Source organism: Pseudorasbora parva, chromosome 19 (assembly GCF_024679245.1).
Source record: "Pseudorasbora parva isolate DD20220531a chromosome 19, ASM2467924v1, whole genome shotgun sequence".
Taxonomy (NCBI): Eukaryota; Metazoa; Chordata; class Actinopteri; order Cypriniformes; family Gobionidae; genus Pseudorasbora; species Pseudorasbora parva.
In genome coordinates, this window is record NC_090190.1 from 39,790,659 (window position 1) to 39,807,898 (window position 17,240).

The 17,240-nt window shown below is 41.0% G+C and overlaps 2 protein-coding genes across 5 annotated transcripts in view; one reads left to right on the top strand and one right to left on the bottom strand.

The window, feature by feature from the left end:
• The first annotated feature begins 5,670 nt into the window (after positions 1-5,670).
• sp8a (sp8 transcription factor a) lies at positions 5,671-8,613 on the top strand. Its single transcript, XM_067425660.1, has 2 exons — positions 5,671-5,786; positions 6,432-8,613. Exons 1-2 carry the CDS (start codon positions 5,766-5,768, stop codon positions 7,638-7,640), a joined length of 1,230 nt encoding a protein of 409 aa, XP_067281761.1. The 5' UTR covers positions 5,671-5,765; the 3' UTR covers positions 7,641-8,613.
• A 1,940-nt stretch (positions 8,614-10,553) lies between these two features.
• The window catches only part of itgb8 (integrin, beta 8), a 34,364-nt gene continuing 27,677 nt past the window's right edge, over positions 10,554-17,240 (bottom strand). For all 4 annotated transcript variants that reach the window (XM_067425416.1, XM_067425414.1, XM_067425415.1 and 1 more), the window contains exons 14-15: positions 15,123-15,283; positions 10,554-13,824 (exon numbers count right to left, since the gene is read on the bottom strand). In XM_067425416.1, coding sequence (XP_067281517.1) covers positions 13,699-13,824; positions 15,123-15,283 — 287 coding nt within the window. In that variant the 3' untranslated portion in view covers positions 10,554-13,698. The remainder of the gene's footprint in view (positions 13,825-15,122; positions 15,284-17,240) is intronic.

The window sequence follows — 17,240 nt, forward strand, 5'->3', positions numbered from 1 at the left end:
ATGCACATGCATGGGAAAGAAAAATCACAAATTACATTCAAATAATACAGAAGCTCATGTGTTTGATCGGACCACACGGGCCAGCCTTCGCTCCCCACGTGCATCAATGAGCCTTCGCCGCCCATGACCCTGTGGCCGGTTCTCCACTGTTCCTTCCTTGGAGCACTTTTGATAGATACTGACCACTGCAGACCAGGAACAGCCCACAAGAGCTGCAGTTTTGGAGATGCTCTGACCCAGTCGTCTAGCCGTCACAATTTGTCCCTTGTCAAACTCGCTCAAATCCTTACGCTTGCCCATTTTTCCTGCTTCTAACACATCAACTTTGAGGACAAAATGTTCACTTGCTGCCTAATATATCCCACCCACTAACAGGAGCCATGATGAAGAGATCATCAGTGTTATTCACTTCACCTGTCATAATGTTATGCCTGATTGGTGTATACAGTATATCGAACAATATCATCCCCTGAACTATGAATGAGCAACATATGAGCAACCAGTTTCCTCGTTACCTCTGTAATCATGCCATCTCATCATGTAAGTGTACATATGTACATAAATGAACTTAGACGATTAAGTCTAGACCTCTCCGCCACACTAATTACATTACCCAGAAGACACACGATGATGACGCCTGACCTTTGTGACCTCAAAGACTCCGCAACGCTCGCAAAATCCGTCTCCGTCTTTTCTGTCGATTTGGCATAAATTATCACGTCTGCTGATGGACAAGAGGTTGATTAAAAACAATGCAGAGTGTGTTTAGCGTACGACAAATCAACCTAATAGAGAGAGAGCGAGAGAGAGAGAGAGAGAGAGAGAGAGAGAGAGAGAGAGAGAGAGAGAGAAGAGAGAGAGCGAGAGAGAGAGAGAGAGAGAGAGGAGAGAGAGAGAGAGAGAGAGAGAGAGAGAGAGAGTGACGGATTCCTCTGGGAAATCTGCAGGTCTGGGCTCTAATGAAGCATCGTTTGTGGCCTTCTAGTGGATGATCAGAGCGAGACGGACAGCAGGCAACAGTTTTCATCCGATCTAATGATAGCGGCCCTTCAGACTGTACCAGGGTTATTATTATACACCGATAAATAGGATAAAAATGATGAATGAAGTGAATACTACAGAGAAAAATTAGGTAATTTCTAACCAAATAAGTTGTAGGAGTAATAGTATGTTGGTTGTACTCAATTTAGGTTTGTAGAAATGAAAGCATAAATATAAATTAAAGCTAATATACTGTCTGATACTGGTGTTCCCATCATGCACTGGGGCATGAATAAGTAATAAGATTGCATTTACAGTTTTATCATTGCTTTTGTCGTTAGTAACTTGCTGTTTTGTGACATGGGGTTCACTCAAAATGACACATTAATACTCAAAAATGATCCATCGAATATTACGTGATTCTGTATCAATATTGAGATCTCTGTGTTTGGGTGGGTATCACATTATTTATATTATGTAGAGATAATTTTTATGTACAATCAACTTGAATGTTTAAGTCATTTCAACTTAAATTACATTACAATTATTTAAAATTAAAATTATTACATTACTAAATTAGTTAAATCTTGTATAACTTGCAAAATTGCTTAACATATTTTGATGAGTTAAAGCAATGTAAAGTTGTCATTACTTATAGTTATATATTATATTGTATTATATATTATTATATGATATAGTACTCATAGTACAGTGTATTGTTTGAGTAAAATATTCTCGATACAGAGTCTTGCAAAGTGAACTTTAATTGACCAGTTAAATCTCTTATTTTCTTTAGATTTTACATAATTCCATATGTGATCTTTACTTCTGCATGCAAAGACTTGCAAAATAGTACTTTTTTCAGTAGATAGCTAAAACCATAAAACACACATTTTTGGTACTTGAAATAAAATAAACTTTAACTGAAATTAAATATTTAAAAAAAGGATTTAATTTTATTTCAGCTATGGTTGCCCAAAAAAAAAAAAGTATAATAATAATCTCAATGATACTCAAATAGCACTGGACTGTATTAAAGTGTGAGTTTAGCCAAACATTAAAATTCTGATACGCACCTTCATTTAGTATCCAAACCTCAGAAAGAAATGGCATCTGCTCTTTACAGACATTGAAAGAAGCCCCTAAAACACCATCAACAATGACTACTAAAGTAATAAAATGTCTGTGTGTGTGTGGAGCACACATTAGTTCACAATGAATCTCATTTCTCTCATATACTCAAACATTATCTAACACTCTTAAAACAAATTTTTATCGTTCCATATGAGCCTTTAACATCCTTTCCGGTGCACTAATGTTCTTTAATGTGCAAAAAGGTTCTTCAGATTATTAAGAATTTTATTTTATTTTAATATTGTTCATTGAAAAGGTTCTTTGGGAAACAAAATGGCTCTTATGGTGAAAACCCTCTTTTGGAACCTTTTTTTATAAGAGTATATGGAAAAGAGCAGCGTTATTATTAACACATACCTCCAAATGTCTCCTTTTTGACTTTTGAAGTCATGTAATATTTGCAGTATATTACATGAGAATATACTGTCAGAGTCAGAGAGTTTCTTGTTTCTGTAACTCTTTTCTGTCATCTCTTCTCACACGCACTCATGATGACAGACAGCGAATAACTTCCGCAAGCATGTCCTCAGGACGAAACACTCCCTCTCTGGAGGATAATAAGAGGAAACTGCAATCCTGCACACACACACACACACACACACACACACACACACACACACACACACACACACACACACACACACACACACACACACACACACAGGTTCACTGTCGTTGCGGGGACTCTCAATAGATGTAATGGTTTTTATACCGTACAAACTGTACATTCTATCTCCTACACTGCCCCTGCCCTGCCCACACACACACACACACACACAAACACAACAGAGACACACTACCCATCACAGGAAACAATCTGTATTTTTACATTTAAAAAAAAACATAATTTAGTATGTTTATAAATCCATTTACATTGTGGGGACCGCTGGCTGGTGATCTCGGGTGATCCCCAAAAGAGGACAACATCAAAAATACTTGACAGAGAGATTCAGAGGCTCATGGCTGTGTGAACACGTATACAAACAGTCTTCACACAGCTGCCTAACCTGTTTAATAAACACACACACACACACACACACACACACACACACACACACACACACACACACACACACACACACACACCCTGACTGACAGACAGGCTGTGTCAGACAAAGTGTCATAAAAGCAGAAATATCACAATAATGTTAACAATGTCCAGTAAAGTGAGGATGACATTGATTTAGCTCCTGAAACAGAGAAATGTTGCATTATGAAATGAGAATGAACAGATTTATTCTGAGAATGGGAGTTTAATTCTTTCCGTTTACTAGAATAAAATATATATTCTCAGTGGAAAAGCCTGCCTGCATCTATATATACAGTGTTATTTAAATATTTTCCGTTTTAAAGTGCATGGGTGCTTGTTATCTGCTGATGCACAAAACGCAAAATAGACATAGATTTCTCATGATTGGCCTTAATTGTCATGTATGTAATTGCTGGATATTAAAAGGGTTCGCTGTGCATTTCTGAGGAGATATTTTATGTTCTCTCAACAAGCAAACAATTAAAGTCCCCCTCTTCTCTCTCACTCGGTGCGTTTTGTCGGTGCTCGATGGTCCGTGTTAACGCGCTTATTATGAGAACAGGTTCCTCACGGGATTTCTGCACATATACGTGTGGGAAAGAATGCAGAGAGAGAGAGAGAGAGAGAGAGAGAGAGAGAGAGAGAGAGAGAGAGAGAGAGAGAGAGAGAGAGAGAGAGAGAGAGAGAGAGAGAGAGAGAGAGAGAGAGAGAGAGAGAGAGAGAGAGAAGAGAGAGAGAGAGAGAGAGAGAGAGAGAGAGAGAGAGAGAGAGAGAGAGAGAGGAGAGAGAGAGAGAGAGAGAGAGAGAGAGAGAGAGAGAGAGAGAGACATCTGTTCTACACACACATATGTGCAGGTCTACTGTATCGTGACCTCTGAACTCCGGTTAACCTCCACCACTATTGGTTGACTGCGAACTTATCACACTGATGTTATTTTTAAATGTAAATTATTTTTAAAAATAATTTAAAAAATATATATTTTAAAAATAATTAAAATAATTTTATTGAGAAAGTGCGTGAAGTTTAAACAGCTTTTATGTGTTTGTAGCCTATTTTGAATAAAAGGAGAAAAGATAAAGTCGCACGGCAAAACAGAAAATAGACGTTTGTTTCAGTCTTTCCGTTAATTGGGCCATTATCGTTTCTTGTATAAAACAGGCTATAATTATGTAATAAAGTCAATATCTCGAAACATTTAAATGTAAGATACATTTTTATTTATCTATCATGTTATAGGTCGCGTTTCCAAAAATGAAAAAGACTACCCTATGGAATGAAATAATGAATTATGAATAAAGCTGAGAAAAAATAAAATAAATATAGGCTATAGCCTCTAATAGTTTGCGTGATTATATTTTATAAAACCAAATTCTGACCTGAAAACCGAATTGACCCCGCGCCTGATTTTCATTAATTAACTCCCCCCCGCTGCCCTCTAATGATCCAACATTAATACCAAACAAATAAAATCGCGTGTGATTAAATCTCACCTCTTTATTAAATTTGAAAGTCAAATGAAACGCATGATGCGCACGTGCACCGCATGATGATGTTTCCCTCTGAGCGCGCGCGTGTTATCACTTTTGCGCATTTCATTTCATGCGTGCATATCTGCTAAATATAACATTGCTTGAACATTTTAAATTTTGAAAGTTAAAACAAACAAACGTTTTAACTAAAATATTTCTAGTGAACTAATTAAATCCAGCAAATGTGTGTGCAATTGCTTTGGTTTTCTTGCTTCCATTGAAACCCAAATGATCATGGGTTGTTTCTCAGATTCGTTTCTTCTCCCACTCAAATTGTCATGCTGATAATAGCCTATAATTTGTAATGAATGCATAAAGCGGACAAAATAAAGCATTAGCCTACTGTCATCTCAGACCCCGTGCACTTTAAATATGTTGCAACACTTGTGATTTGATGTTGAATAGCCTGGAAAATGCTCTGATGCACCCCATAAACAGGAGAAAGTAAGATGGCCAGAAGACAGCCTGTGGATTTAGCGCACATGAGTCTCTGTTGTGAATGAGATGAAAGAGGATTGAGCTCGTGGATGAAGTTCATCTCCTCTTGTGTGTGAAGCTGCTGCTCATGCACGCGCAACACCCACTTCCACCCCTCGAGTTTCCCCGCCACGCCCTCGCCGACACGCACGCACACACACACACACACACACACACACACACACCATCCCTGACGAATAAAACAGTCAAAAAAAATGAAGTTTAATATCCATTTAATTTTCAGCTGACATTTTAATGTTGAATTTTGCGCATCGAAAAACATAATAAGAAACACCCACACGCATCTCATTAGAGTCAAATATTAGTTATCCTTAAATGGGTATCCCCAACAATTAAAAAAAGGTCCACGAAAGGTTCACCCGCGCCCGCCCTTCCCACTTGTAAACAATTCCCAGCGCAACACGTCACCGAGAGCTCCGCCGATGACATCACCACCGAGCGCAGCATTCCCGAGAGCGTCCGCGGCTCTGATTGGTCGCTCGGGATCTGGTGGATCCTCAAAGCCCGAGCCGAGTGCACTTGTGCAGCGGTGGGCGGTAAAAGTCTGCAAAACAGCCGAGGGACTTATAAATGTAAAGACCTTTCACAGGTGATGGCAACTTCACTTCTTGGGGTGAGTACGGCTACATCTCGCGTGTCCTTCTGGGAAAGGTTTATTTAGAGTGGCTGGGGTTTTCAACTGAAACCAGAGCAATCGAAGATGATTTAAAGTTTATTGAGGCACGGCTACATTAGCTTGTATGTTTGTGCGTAACCGTGCGTAATGAAAGTTACATTGGTTCTCAAAGTGTTACTTAAAAATAATATTCTGTTAATACTTCGAAGACTTTACTGGTGTTCACAAAATAACCAGAGAACAAATCATTTCTGGAGATTGAAAAGTTTTGCTGTTTGTTCTTCAGATGTGTGTTTTGGTGTCTTGATTTAACTTAACCTGAATTAAAAAAGGCTCTCTTTAAATTTTATTTAAAAAAAAACAATAGCGTATTCTGAAAAGTTTAATATTGTGCTAAACTATATTGCAGTGTTTGCTTTGAAGAAATTGTCGCACGCATTTAAAGCTAAATGGTAAAATTTTGATTGCATTATTATTAGTATCGTAATTTGAAAGTTTATTGCAACAATGTGTGTGACATGGGTGCATGCGATGCGACTGTTTTTAGACATTACAGAAGTCTGCTGTAAAATGAGCACATTTTGCGATGTGTCAATGTCCTGGATTTGTCTTGTTGTAAACCATGTGTTTTTACGGTCACAGGAGGAACCGAGGGTTGGATCCACTCCATTGGCCATGTTAGCAGCAACCTGTAACAAAATCGGGAGCTCGAGTCCCTCCTCGGACAGCGGCTCGTTTGGGAAAGGAGGTTTTCACCCGTGGAAGCGCGCGGCGCCCAGCAGCTGTTCTCTCTCCCCGTTCGGCGCGCAACGGAACGAGACATTCGGCGGCAACAGCTCGTTCTCCTTACCGGGCTCTAACACCTCCAGCAGTCCGTTTGGGAACGACTATCCCGTGTTTCAGACTTCAGTCGCGAACAGTTCTCCGGACCCGAGCGCGCAGTCGGTGTTCATCTCGAAAGTGGACACTCTGCAGGGGATTTACCCGAGGATGAGCGTCGCGCACCCGTATGAGACTTGGTTCAAATCCGCGCATGCCGGCATCTCCGCCGGGGACGTGGGCACCGGTAGCGGTTCCTCCTGGTGGGATGTGGGCACCGGCTGGATTGATGTTCAAAGCGCAAACGGCGCCGCGCTCCAGACCTCTTTGCATTCGCCCCTGAGCGGGTACAACTCAGACTACTCCTCCATAACTCACTCCGCATTCAGTGCCAGTCCATCTCCACATCTTCTTACTGGTGGGCAGCACCTGATGGACGGATTCAAACCGGTTTTATCCGCCACCTACCCAGATACCAGTCCCGGCGCCACAGGCGCAGTTTTAGCCGGGTCGCCGGTGGTACCGCTTGCCGGGTCTCCGCGCTCATCCTCCAGGCGTTACTCGGGCAGAGCGACCTGCGACTGTCCTAACTGCCAAGAGGCGGAGAGGCTGGGGCCCGCAGGGGCCAGTCTGCGCAGAAAGGGCCTCCACAGCTGCCACATCCCGGGCTGCGGGAAAGTATACGGAAAGACTTCTCACCTCAAAGCGCATTTGCGCTGGCACACCGGCGAGAGGCCGTTCGTCTGTAACTGGCTGTTCTGTGGGAAGCGCTTCACCAGGTCCGACGAGCTCCAGCGGCATTTACGCACACACACCGGGGAAAAGAGATTCGCCTGTCCGGTGTGCAACAAGCGCTTCATGCGCAGCGACCATCTCAGTAAACACGTGAAAACGCACAGCGCCGGCGAGCCCGGGTCAAACGGGGTTAAAAAGGGCAGCGATACCGACAGCGAACAGAGTGTACCGGGCAGCCCAGCCTGCCAGTCCCCGGAAATGATCCACCCCACAGAACCCGTGCAGAACGGCCTCTGAACAGAACTACACACACGCATTCTTAAAGATAAAGGTTCCAAATAGAACCAAAACATGGTTTAAAACATTCTCAAATTCATTCGTATATTGGTGATTAAAGAACCTCAAAACATTGGCCTGAAGAAAAGATGTCCAAAGAACCATACTTTTTTTTTTTTTTTTTAAGTAAAGGTTCCAAAATGTTCTTAAAAGAGCCGATTTTAAAACGTCCTCTGTAAAGATTCCATGGATCATTTAAAGGTTCTTTATGGAACCATCAATGCCAATAACCTTTATATTTAAGAGTAAACTTACACAGAAGTGGTTCTTATTACGTTTTTTGGCGAACCTAAAGTCTTCAAATCTCCTTTATTTTGAACAGCGTGGACGCGCAGTGAACTCACGCTAAAGGCCAGTGCACGCGGTTTATCGCTCTATTAATATGTTTTTATCATATTTGACTGTAAATCATCAGCAGACGGTCTCTCTCAGGTGTTCTTGGATATTTAAACCAGTCCTTTATGGATACAGTGATGAAAAATAACCTCGTAATGAAGATGAAACACACTGCTGAACTTTTATATTTGACATCTCCAGATTTCTCCATGTCTATTGAGGCACTTTATTAGCTACAAATACATTCAAGGGTTTTATTTCTCCAACAGCCGCACATTTGTCTTATATTATTCTGTATTTGCCAACTGAACGGTTTTATTTTGTGCTCCTTGAGATTTTGAAATGCACGCATAACTGGGAGATGTCTGTACATTAGTCTTATGTTCATCGTGCAGTTGATATCACTGAACTACTCTCAATGCAAAGTGAAATTGTACATAGGATTTGTCTTGAAACTCTATTTATCATCGAGTTTGATTTGTGCTTTGAAGTCTATCAGAGTCGCACTTTGAATCTATATTTATAATTTCTGGATCGAATCAGCTCGATCAGTTTGTTTCTCTTTTGTTGTATGATTATTTAATTGAGCATGTGTTTGTATTTCCTGACCGTTTACTTTAAGGTAATAAAGTCACATTTGACTTGCCTTTATGGACTGTTTCTGAGGAAGTATGGTTGATACTAACACTAGTCCAACTGATGTTTTATCGCAAAACCAGAAAACCCGTCGTAGTGTGTATTCAAAGCGTTTTGACATGCATGCGCACATATTAAAGCTAACGTTATTAAGAATATGACGTCACACAGGCTGCTGTATAAAATGCAAATAGCTAAAGCAAAATAAACAGGAAATAATCTATAACATGTTAAATTACAATCACGTCGTATCAGCTGGTTTTGACGCTCATAATGTGACTGGGGTGCGTAGCGTTTTTAAGATAATTAAGTCACAAAATAAATGAACAAATACAGCTATATATAGGCTATATAATTAGCCTTTTAATTTCTAAAGAAGCCCTATATGTTTATTTTTTAATTATCATGATCTAAAATTAGCCTACTTAAAAAGAGGATGGCACAAACTGTGTGTTTGGAAGCGACTATCTCAGCATTCAGTCATAATAATTCATTCGCTCGTATGAGCATTTGGCGCCACTCAGTGGCCACTAAACGAACTGCAGCTCACCTTTTGACCAGAACACACACACACACACACACACACACACACACACACGCACGCACACACACACACACGCACGCACACACACACACACACACACACGCGCGCGCGCACACACACACAATAATAATAATTTTAGGATGTTGATGTTTCCCATTTTGGTTATAGTAGGCTATTTTGTAAATATTACAACTTTCTATCCAGAGGGGACATATCTACTTTAAAAGTATTGAAATGAATAAGGCATCTTGAGTAAACTTCGAGTAGCCTAGCCTATCATTTGATCTTCTCATTGCCTGGTTCTCGGTAATCAAAATATGGGGCCCTAGGATAGGAATAATATTAAGAGACATTATTCATCTTATCCCGCAGATTGATTTTATTCCAGTACAACAGGAAAACAGCAACATTATTTTACAACCGAAAAAAGCCTTTGGGTTACAATAACATGCCAAATAGCCTACATTAAATACATTTAAAGCTGCAGTCCGTGACTTTTTATGGTTAAACATGATCCAAAATTAATTTTAGCAAGTTCACAACCAACCAGTGTTCAAAACTATATCATTACCGCAATCACAACAGTAAGCATGTAATAATGTGTTATAATTTGAGTGGTACTGGTGGATTTCCGCGGGAAATTGGAGCATATCTTTGCGTCACGTCTACATAAAGAAAGAGTCCGGCTAAAGGCCATCACATGTGAGGATGCTCCAGGTTTGGATCATTTATAGCCTTTTCTCACAGCAGCTGGAATTAAATGTATTATTTTGATGGTGGATTGTAATCCAGAAAGATCCAAACGACAGTCATCTGGGACAGCTGGAGATTCACCCGTCATCAAAAGCAGAAAATTAGACTGTAGGCCTACGGAAATTGAAATCTAACACGAATAGGCTAGCCTACTCAATATACACTTAATCACACAATGCTGATTTTGTTAATGTTAACAATTTGAGAGCAAAGTATAACAATAATAATACTTTGCACGGTTTGATGTGATATGATAGATAGTTAATCACCGTTGGTAGCACTATTTATTGTAATGTTTTGTTCCCAAAAGTGGCAGACATGTTAGCTACTAACTTGTTCAGATGACAATTTAGAAGGAACATCTTATTTTGGTCGTACTTCAAGATTCTCAATCTTTCTCAATCGGGTCTCACGTACTTAAGAGTCTGTGATTCTGACGTACAGTCGGTGCGGTGAACAAATGACAGCCACACACACTCCTGAAAACTTCTTCCGCCCTGAGGAGCCATGCCGATGCACAACCCATGTAAAGATAATACATCTGCAAATAACTGCAGTTGCAGGTTTCAAACAGAGATGGCGACAAAGAGGCAAAACATACGGACTGCAGCTGTAAAACAATTTAATTTACCATTATCCCATCTTTATAATCTTAATCAAAATATTATAAAGTCACAATACAACACTTTAAATATGACACAATTCAACTGTTGAACTGATGTTTATTGATATTCTTTTTTTAATGAAACCGACTACAAAGCATAACCAGAGGGGCTGGTGTGAGGACTGTTTGATTTACCCAAGTACAAACACAATCAAAAATGTGCAGTTTCACATGCTAACACACTGTATTGCTGTACCAGGATCTGTTTACACTATACAAAAAAAACTAACAAAGCATTTATTTCTGACAAAAAAAAGGACTAACAGCTACAAATAAATATTTGCTAAATGTTCTCCCAATGTAAACACTATGTTAAAACATTAGAGCCACAGGAATGCTATGGTGACCGCGATGCATTATGGGTCCGTTGGTCGAGCGTTCAATCAGGACAAAACGGAGCCTCAGTAGTACACGAAAACAGATATAAATACACACCAGCAGGCAAATAATTAACTCAATACAGTATAGGAAGACACTTCCTTAAACTCCAGTCGTACCAGGGAATTTTGCAGCATAATTTGAGCTGGCAATAGTGCAGAATAATAATTTACTGTTCTGAGATCTCTGCTTAAATATTAACACGTACAATAAACCTGAATGCCACGTTCACAATCTACACAAAATAAAAAAAATCCCACTGCTACCCACACAATTGTTAGTGGTTATTCGTGTGCTGAACACTAGGTGGCAGACTAACCCCAGTCAACGGGACGGGGCTTTCCTAACCACGGGCTGTTCAATCACGCTCTCTCTTCAACAGGTACTTATTTTGAATAAGTATTTACTTCATGACAGCTAAAACAAAAAGTACGTTCTCTCTAGTATGAATGTGTGTAGTATGAATATAATCCGGACGTACAACATTCGCCATGTTGTCATTATCACGTGAACTACCAGCGCCAGTGCCTCATGGGATAGTAAAGTGTCTATTGTTTGCACACACTTCAATAGGCTTCAATAATCTTACAATAGGCCAACCCACACTTGTGCCTTTTACACTTGACCACTTGTATACTTGCTAGTGCTGACAATCGATAAAAAAACACTAATTATATCGCAAATTGTTTTCTGGAATTAATCGCGATTAAGCACATCAGTTTTTAATCTTTTAATATATATTGTAATAATTTCACAGTTAGCCTACTCTCCAAATTAATGTAGAAACTACTTAAAGACAGTATATTTTAAATATGTGTTGAAATGCCTTTTTATGAATGAAGGCCAGTATCACTGATACTAATACAGCTGTTTAAGTCTCTATGAAAATATATTTTTTAACATTTAACATTACAGTTTAATTAAAAGCTATTAATTTCAACATTTAATAGGCTTTGAAAAAAATAACAACTGTTTATTTAAGTGAACTTAAATAACCTTCATGTAAACCCATTATAATGACTGTCATATTTACCAGTGGCCTTCTGTCTAACAGCAAGGAAACAGAGATATTGAATAAAGTTATCAAGCAGTCTGCATAATTAATAAATTAAATATAGATTAATCCATATTAAACCTACAATTTTCTCTGTTACCTTTAAGCTTTGATTAGCATTAATGTCAGTAACTGATTTATTAGGCTGCTGTCTCTTTAAGATCTTCCCGTTACCGCACATGATGCCGATCTGACGCGCATCTCATTTTCTCACAGCTCTTTAAATTAATTTAAGACGTTATTTAACTCATTTAAGACTGCTCTTATAAGAATACGTGACAAAACAGGAATTTTGGCAAAATTCTGAATGTTATTGCCTGTTCAAGCGATTCGATTCTGGCGTGCTGTCACACACTCACAGACGGCGCGTTCTCTTTTGTCTTGTCACGCTTTTAGGACGAGCGCAGGTGCAATTAGGGCATGTCTGAAACTACTTTTGCTAGTTTAACAATCATGGCGTCATGGGTGTGTTTTGGGCGTAACGTGCAATAAACCAATCAGAGTCTTTTCTCCCTTTCCCTTTAAAAGCCAGTTACCCTCACACCATGGCGGATTCACTATCTACATGGTTGAAAGACTAAACACGTTTAACTCCTAAACTCCTTTTATTTTTAAATGTGTGTGTGCTGCTGCGCGTCCCTGTGTGTGTAAGAAGCAAAGTGTGCGTATTCATGCAAGTATCTAAACTTGATGAATGATGGGATATATTAGATATACTGTGCATTTTTCAGACATGGGATAGTCTTGCACACTCACTTCTGTCAGATGCACACGCTTTCTAGTGGCCAAGACCACAAGTGTGGATATTTGGACAGGACGGTACTCTTGTTTTTCGCCTAATGTATGGTATGAGATTTCAGATGCAGTTACTATGTTTAGAATTGTATACTGGCATACTGCTTAAAGCATACTGTGAAAATTGCATGCAGTATGCAAAAAACATTCAAACAATATCTACATTGGGGTCACATGACCTCACATCTTTGTATGCAGTTTGCATGCAATTTCATAAAAACATTTTTAAAAATTTAGCTTATGTCCAATAATTATTAAATAATTAAATAATGCATCGAGAAAGTTGCACGTCTATTATACTGGAAATGTCGAGCCCATTGCATTGTGGGAGAGTGTAATCTCAAATGCATCAAGTCTTCGGTGTATTTTCTGCATGCATACTGGAGAAACAGTAAACAGTATGATAGTATGCTAATTCTGAACACAGCCGGAGTCTGTAGTGTACAGACTGTAGTAAAACGAGTAAAAATATCACACACACACACACACACACACACACACACACACACACACACACACACACACACACACACACACACACACACACACACACACACACAGGAGAACTCCACAGGTAACTGGCCGAGTCTATTGAGGTGAACGCGTCTAAAACGTTTTAACGTACCATCTCTTTCTCTTTATATCTTCATCCTGTGTGGCTTCAGGACGAGAGAAAGTTAATGCCACTCAATAAAATAAATTAGAAACGGAATGAAAAGGAAAAGGAAACATCTTAACGTGAAAAAAAACACCCTCAGAGAACCCACACGGGATATTGCTCTTGTGAAGTAAGTGCTTAAAGAGAAAGATTGTTTTCCTTCAGGTAGTGCTTCATTTCTAGAGCGACCTTTGACCCTGGTCACTGCCAGGTGTCGCTCAGGGGCATTTTGGGCTTGTGCGAGTGCATCTCCAGCGGGTGGCTCGGCAGACGGTCCCGTCTGTATGTTATCGTCTTCTCATTGGTCGTGGGGATAAACGATGAATCCTGCATGATGAAGACATACATTAATACTTTTATTCAGAAAGAATGTGTTAAATTGATCAAAAGTTAGACTAAAGACATTTATAGTGTGAAAACTTGCTCACACGCTCGCTCACACGCTCGCTCACTCGCTCACTCACTCGCTCGCTCACTCACTCGCTCACTCACTCGCTCACTCACTCACTCGCTCACTCACTCACTCACTCACTCACTCACTCACTCACTCACTCGCTCACTCGCTCGCTCGCTCGCTCGCTCGCTCGCTCGCTCACTCGCTCACTCACTCGCTCACTCACTCACTCACTCACTCACTCACTCACTCACTCACTCACTCACTCACACGCTTGCTCACTCACTCACTCACTCACTCACTCACTCACTCACTCACTCACTCACTCACTCACTCACTCACTCACTCACACGCTTGCTCACTCACTCACTCACTCGCTCGCTCACTCACTCACTTGCTCACTCGCTCGCTCGCACACTCGCTCACTCACTCGCTCGCTCACTCGCTCGCACATTTGCTCGCACACTCGCTCGCACACTCGCTCGCTCACTCGCTCGCTCACTCGCTCGCTCACTCACTCACTCACTTACTCACTCACTCACTCACTCACTCACTCGCTCGCTCACTCGCACGCTCACTTGCACTCTCACATTTGCACGCTCACTCGCACGCTCACTCGCACTCTCACATTTGCACTCTCACTCTCACATTTGCACACTCACTCGCTCACGCTCGATCGCTCACACGCTCACACACACTAGCACACGCTCACACGCTCGCTCACACTCGCTCACACACTCGCTCACTCGCACGCACGCTCACACGCACGCTCGCTCACACGCACGTTCGCTCACACGCACGCTCGCTCGCTCACACGCACGCTCACACTCACTCTCAATCACTCACTCACTCACTCACTCACACTCACACTCACACTCACACGCTCACTCGCACACGCGCTCACTCACACACGCACACGCTCGCTCACACTCGCTCACACACTCGCTCACTCGCACGCACGCTCACACGCACGCTCGCTCACACGCACGCTCGCTCACACGCACGCTCGCTCACACTCACTCTCACTCACTCACTCACTCACTCACTCACTCACTCACTCACTCACTCACTCACTCACTCACTCACTCACTCACCCACACTCACACTCACACTCACACTCACACTCACACTCACACTCACACTCACACTCACACGCACACGCTCACTCGCACACGCGCTCACTCGCTCACTCGCACACGCGCTCACTCGCACACAGACACACTCACACTACCTTATGGCTGTCATCAAAGTGTTGTTCGGGGTTTGACTGCCACCAGCGGCCTCTGGCTCTCAGAAGCTGTCGGACCGCGGCCAGCATGCCGACTCCCAGCATGATGGTCAGTAGGAAAACGCTGAGGAAGGTCTTAAAGTACCGCCGACTCCAAACACACACTGTGAGACGAGAGAGACGGAACTATAAACAACAGACATGCCTACAGTCTTCACATGCCTACAGATTCTGCTGATCTCACACCCCACAGGAAATCATATTGCCCACATGTTGCTCCTCAAAGAGATTTCTGGATAATTAGAAGCATCAAAATGGTCTTAGATGTTTCTTGTAAGAGTCGTCACTTGATATACAGTAGAGCTGTAGAGGTTTTCAAACTTTTAGCCACTTTAAACCTGACAGAAAAACCTGTCATTTTGGCAAATCTGAGACGGTTTGAGACTTTGTGACAATGTCTTGATGTCTCTTTCTCTCAGAAGACACATCTGAGAAGCATAAAACTGAAGGCCAGTATTATAACTATACTGACAATTATATTAGCGTCCAAAACAGCGAAAGATTATGTTGTGTTTAATCTAACTATGATAGGATCCATAAACACATTAAGTTTTACAAACAAATTATATGTAACATCTAATTAATTAAACTAATACTGGAAAGTTCTCCAAGTCATGAGGAAAAATCGAGGCACGCAAGTAACTGAACGTGATGTATGATGAGATTTATTAGAGATACTGTGCCCTAAGTTTACTGCGCTTCGGCATTTTTCAGACATGGGATAGTCTAGCACACTCTTCCTGTAAACATGCTCTAGGTGGACATCTTTGAGCGATGCACTCAAGTCTTGCACAAGAGAGCCGCATGTTTAGAAACCCGCTACTGATGGACATTTACGGCTTTCACTGTACAGTAGGAGGCACTGTTACACACCTTCTGAAAGAGTACAGACTCTCCGGATTAAAACACAGGCGAAGAAGAAGCAGAAACAAGTGATAACACAGTTTTCTTAACTTTTTGCTCAAAATGTTGCTTTTCATTCAGGAAACTTACCCACATTCAATTAAAAAAATCATGGTTGAAGCTAGAATAAAATATTTTGATGAAAAGCAAAGGGTCTGTTCTTTCTTTTGATATATATATATATATATGATGCTGTTTCTAATTGTGCATGGAGTTTTTACAAAATTATATTTGATTATAAATGTTAATTTAATGCACTTTTTTGGTACTGTCATGCTCATTGCACCCTCTAGTGGCCTCAGGAGACAAGCCAAAAGCCCCCCCCCCCCCCCCCCCCCGACAGAAATTATGCCTTTTAAATTCAAATATAATTAGAATTAGTCATTTTTAAGTTTGAAATTCTCATAGAATTTTAGAATTTTTCAGCCACTTTGACAGACCTACATATGAGGGTAAGTTTTATTATTATTGTCTAGGCAAAATAATACTGATATTAAAGAGCTCTGAATTGTGTTTTTTCACTCCAGTAGGTTGTTTTAGTCTCCTGACAGTGCACATTCTCTCTTATAAAGTCACTCACTTACATGGCGTTTGGGACACACCCCACGCCCCCTCACTGTTTCTTGGAAACAGCATGAGCCATTGTGTGTGCGTGTGTGTGTGTGTGTGGACCTGTATTCAGTGCTGCTTCCAGATCTCCATGGAAACCTGCTCAAAAGTCAATATGCTACTTTATCTCCTTTGTGTTTGGTCTGGACTGGATCCGAGCCAAACGTACTGGATTTGCTAACTGTGATCGCACGGAGAAGTGGAAGACCGGATCTATATATTGGCTGCAGGCTCAGGCAGTGTAAAGCTGGTGTGGTGGTCAGCGCGAGGCCTGAGGGAGCTTCTTTTCCAGCTGTTGTTGATGTTGTAACTGCACATCTGGCTGATGTTTAGGTTATGAATGAATTACTGGATTCCTTTTTCCTAAACAAACCCTTTCCCTGAATCTCTTTATCCGCCTGACACAATTGGCATTTATTTTTAAAGTAATTGGGGGTTTTAAATGCATGAAAGGAAATGCATCCGTTTAACATTTCAGTATTTTTTTTATGTGTGTCTCTGTGTGAGTTTTTCTCTTTCTGTGTGTCTATGTGTGAGTGTGTGTGTGTG

What these genes read in the sequence shown, in the direction of transcription:
- sp8a (XM_067425660.1), top strand. Translation starts at nt 5,766, where the DNA reads ATGGCAACTTCACTTCTTGGG. An exon ending in TGGCAACTTCACTTCTTGGG is followed by an intron (nt 5,787 to 6,431) that starts GTGAGTACGGCT and finishes TTACGGTCACAG; the next exon opens with GAGGAACCGAGGGTTGGATC.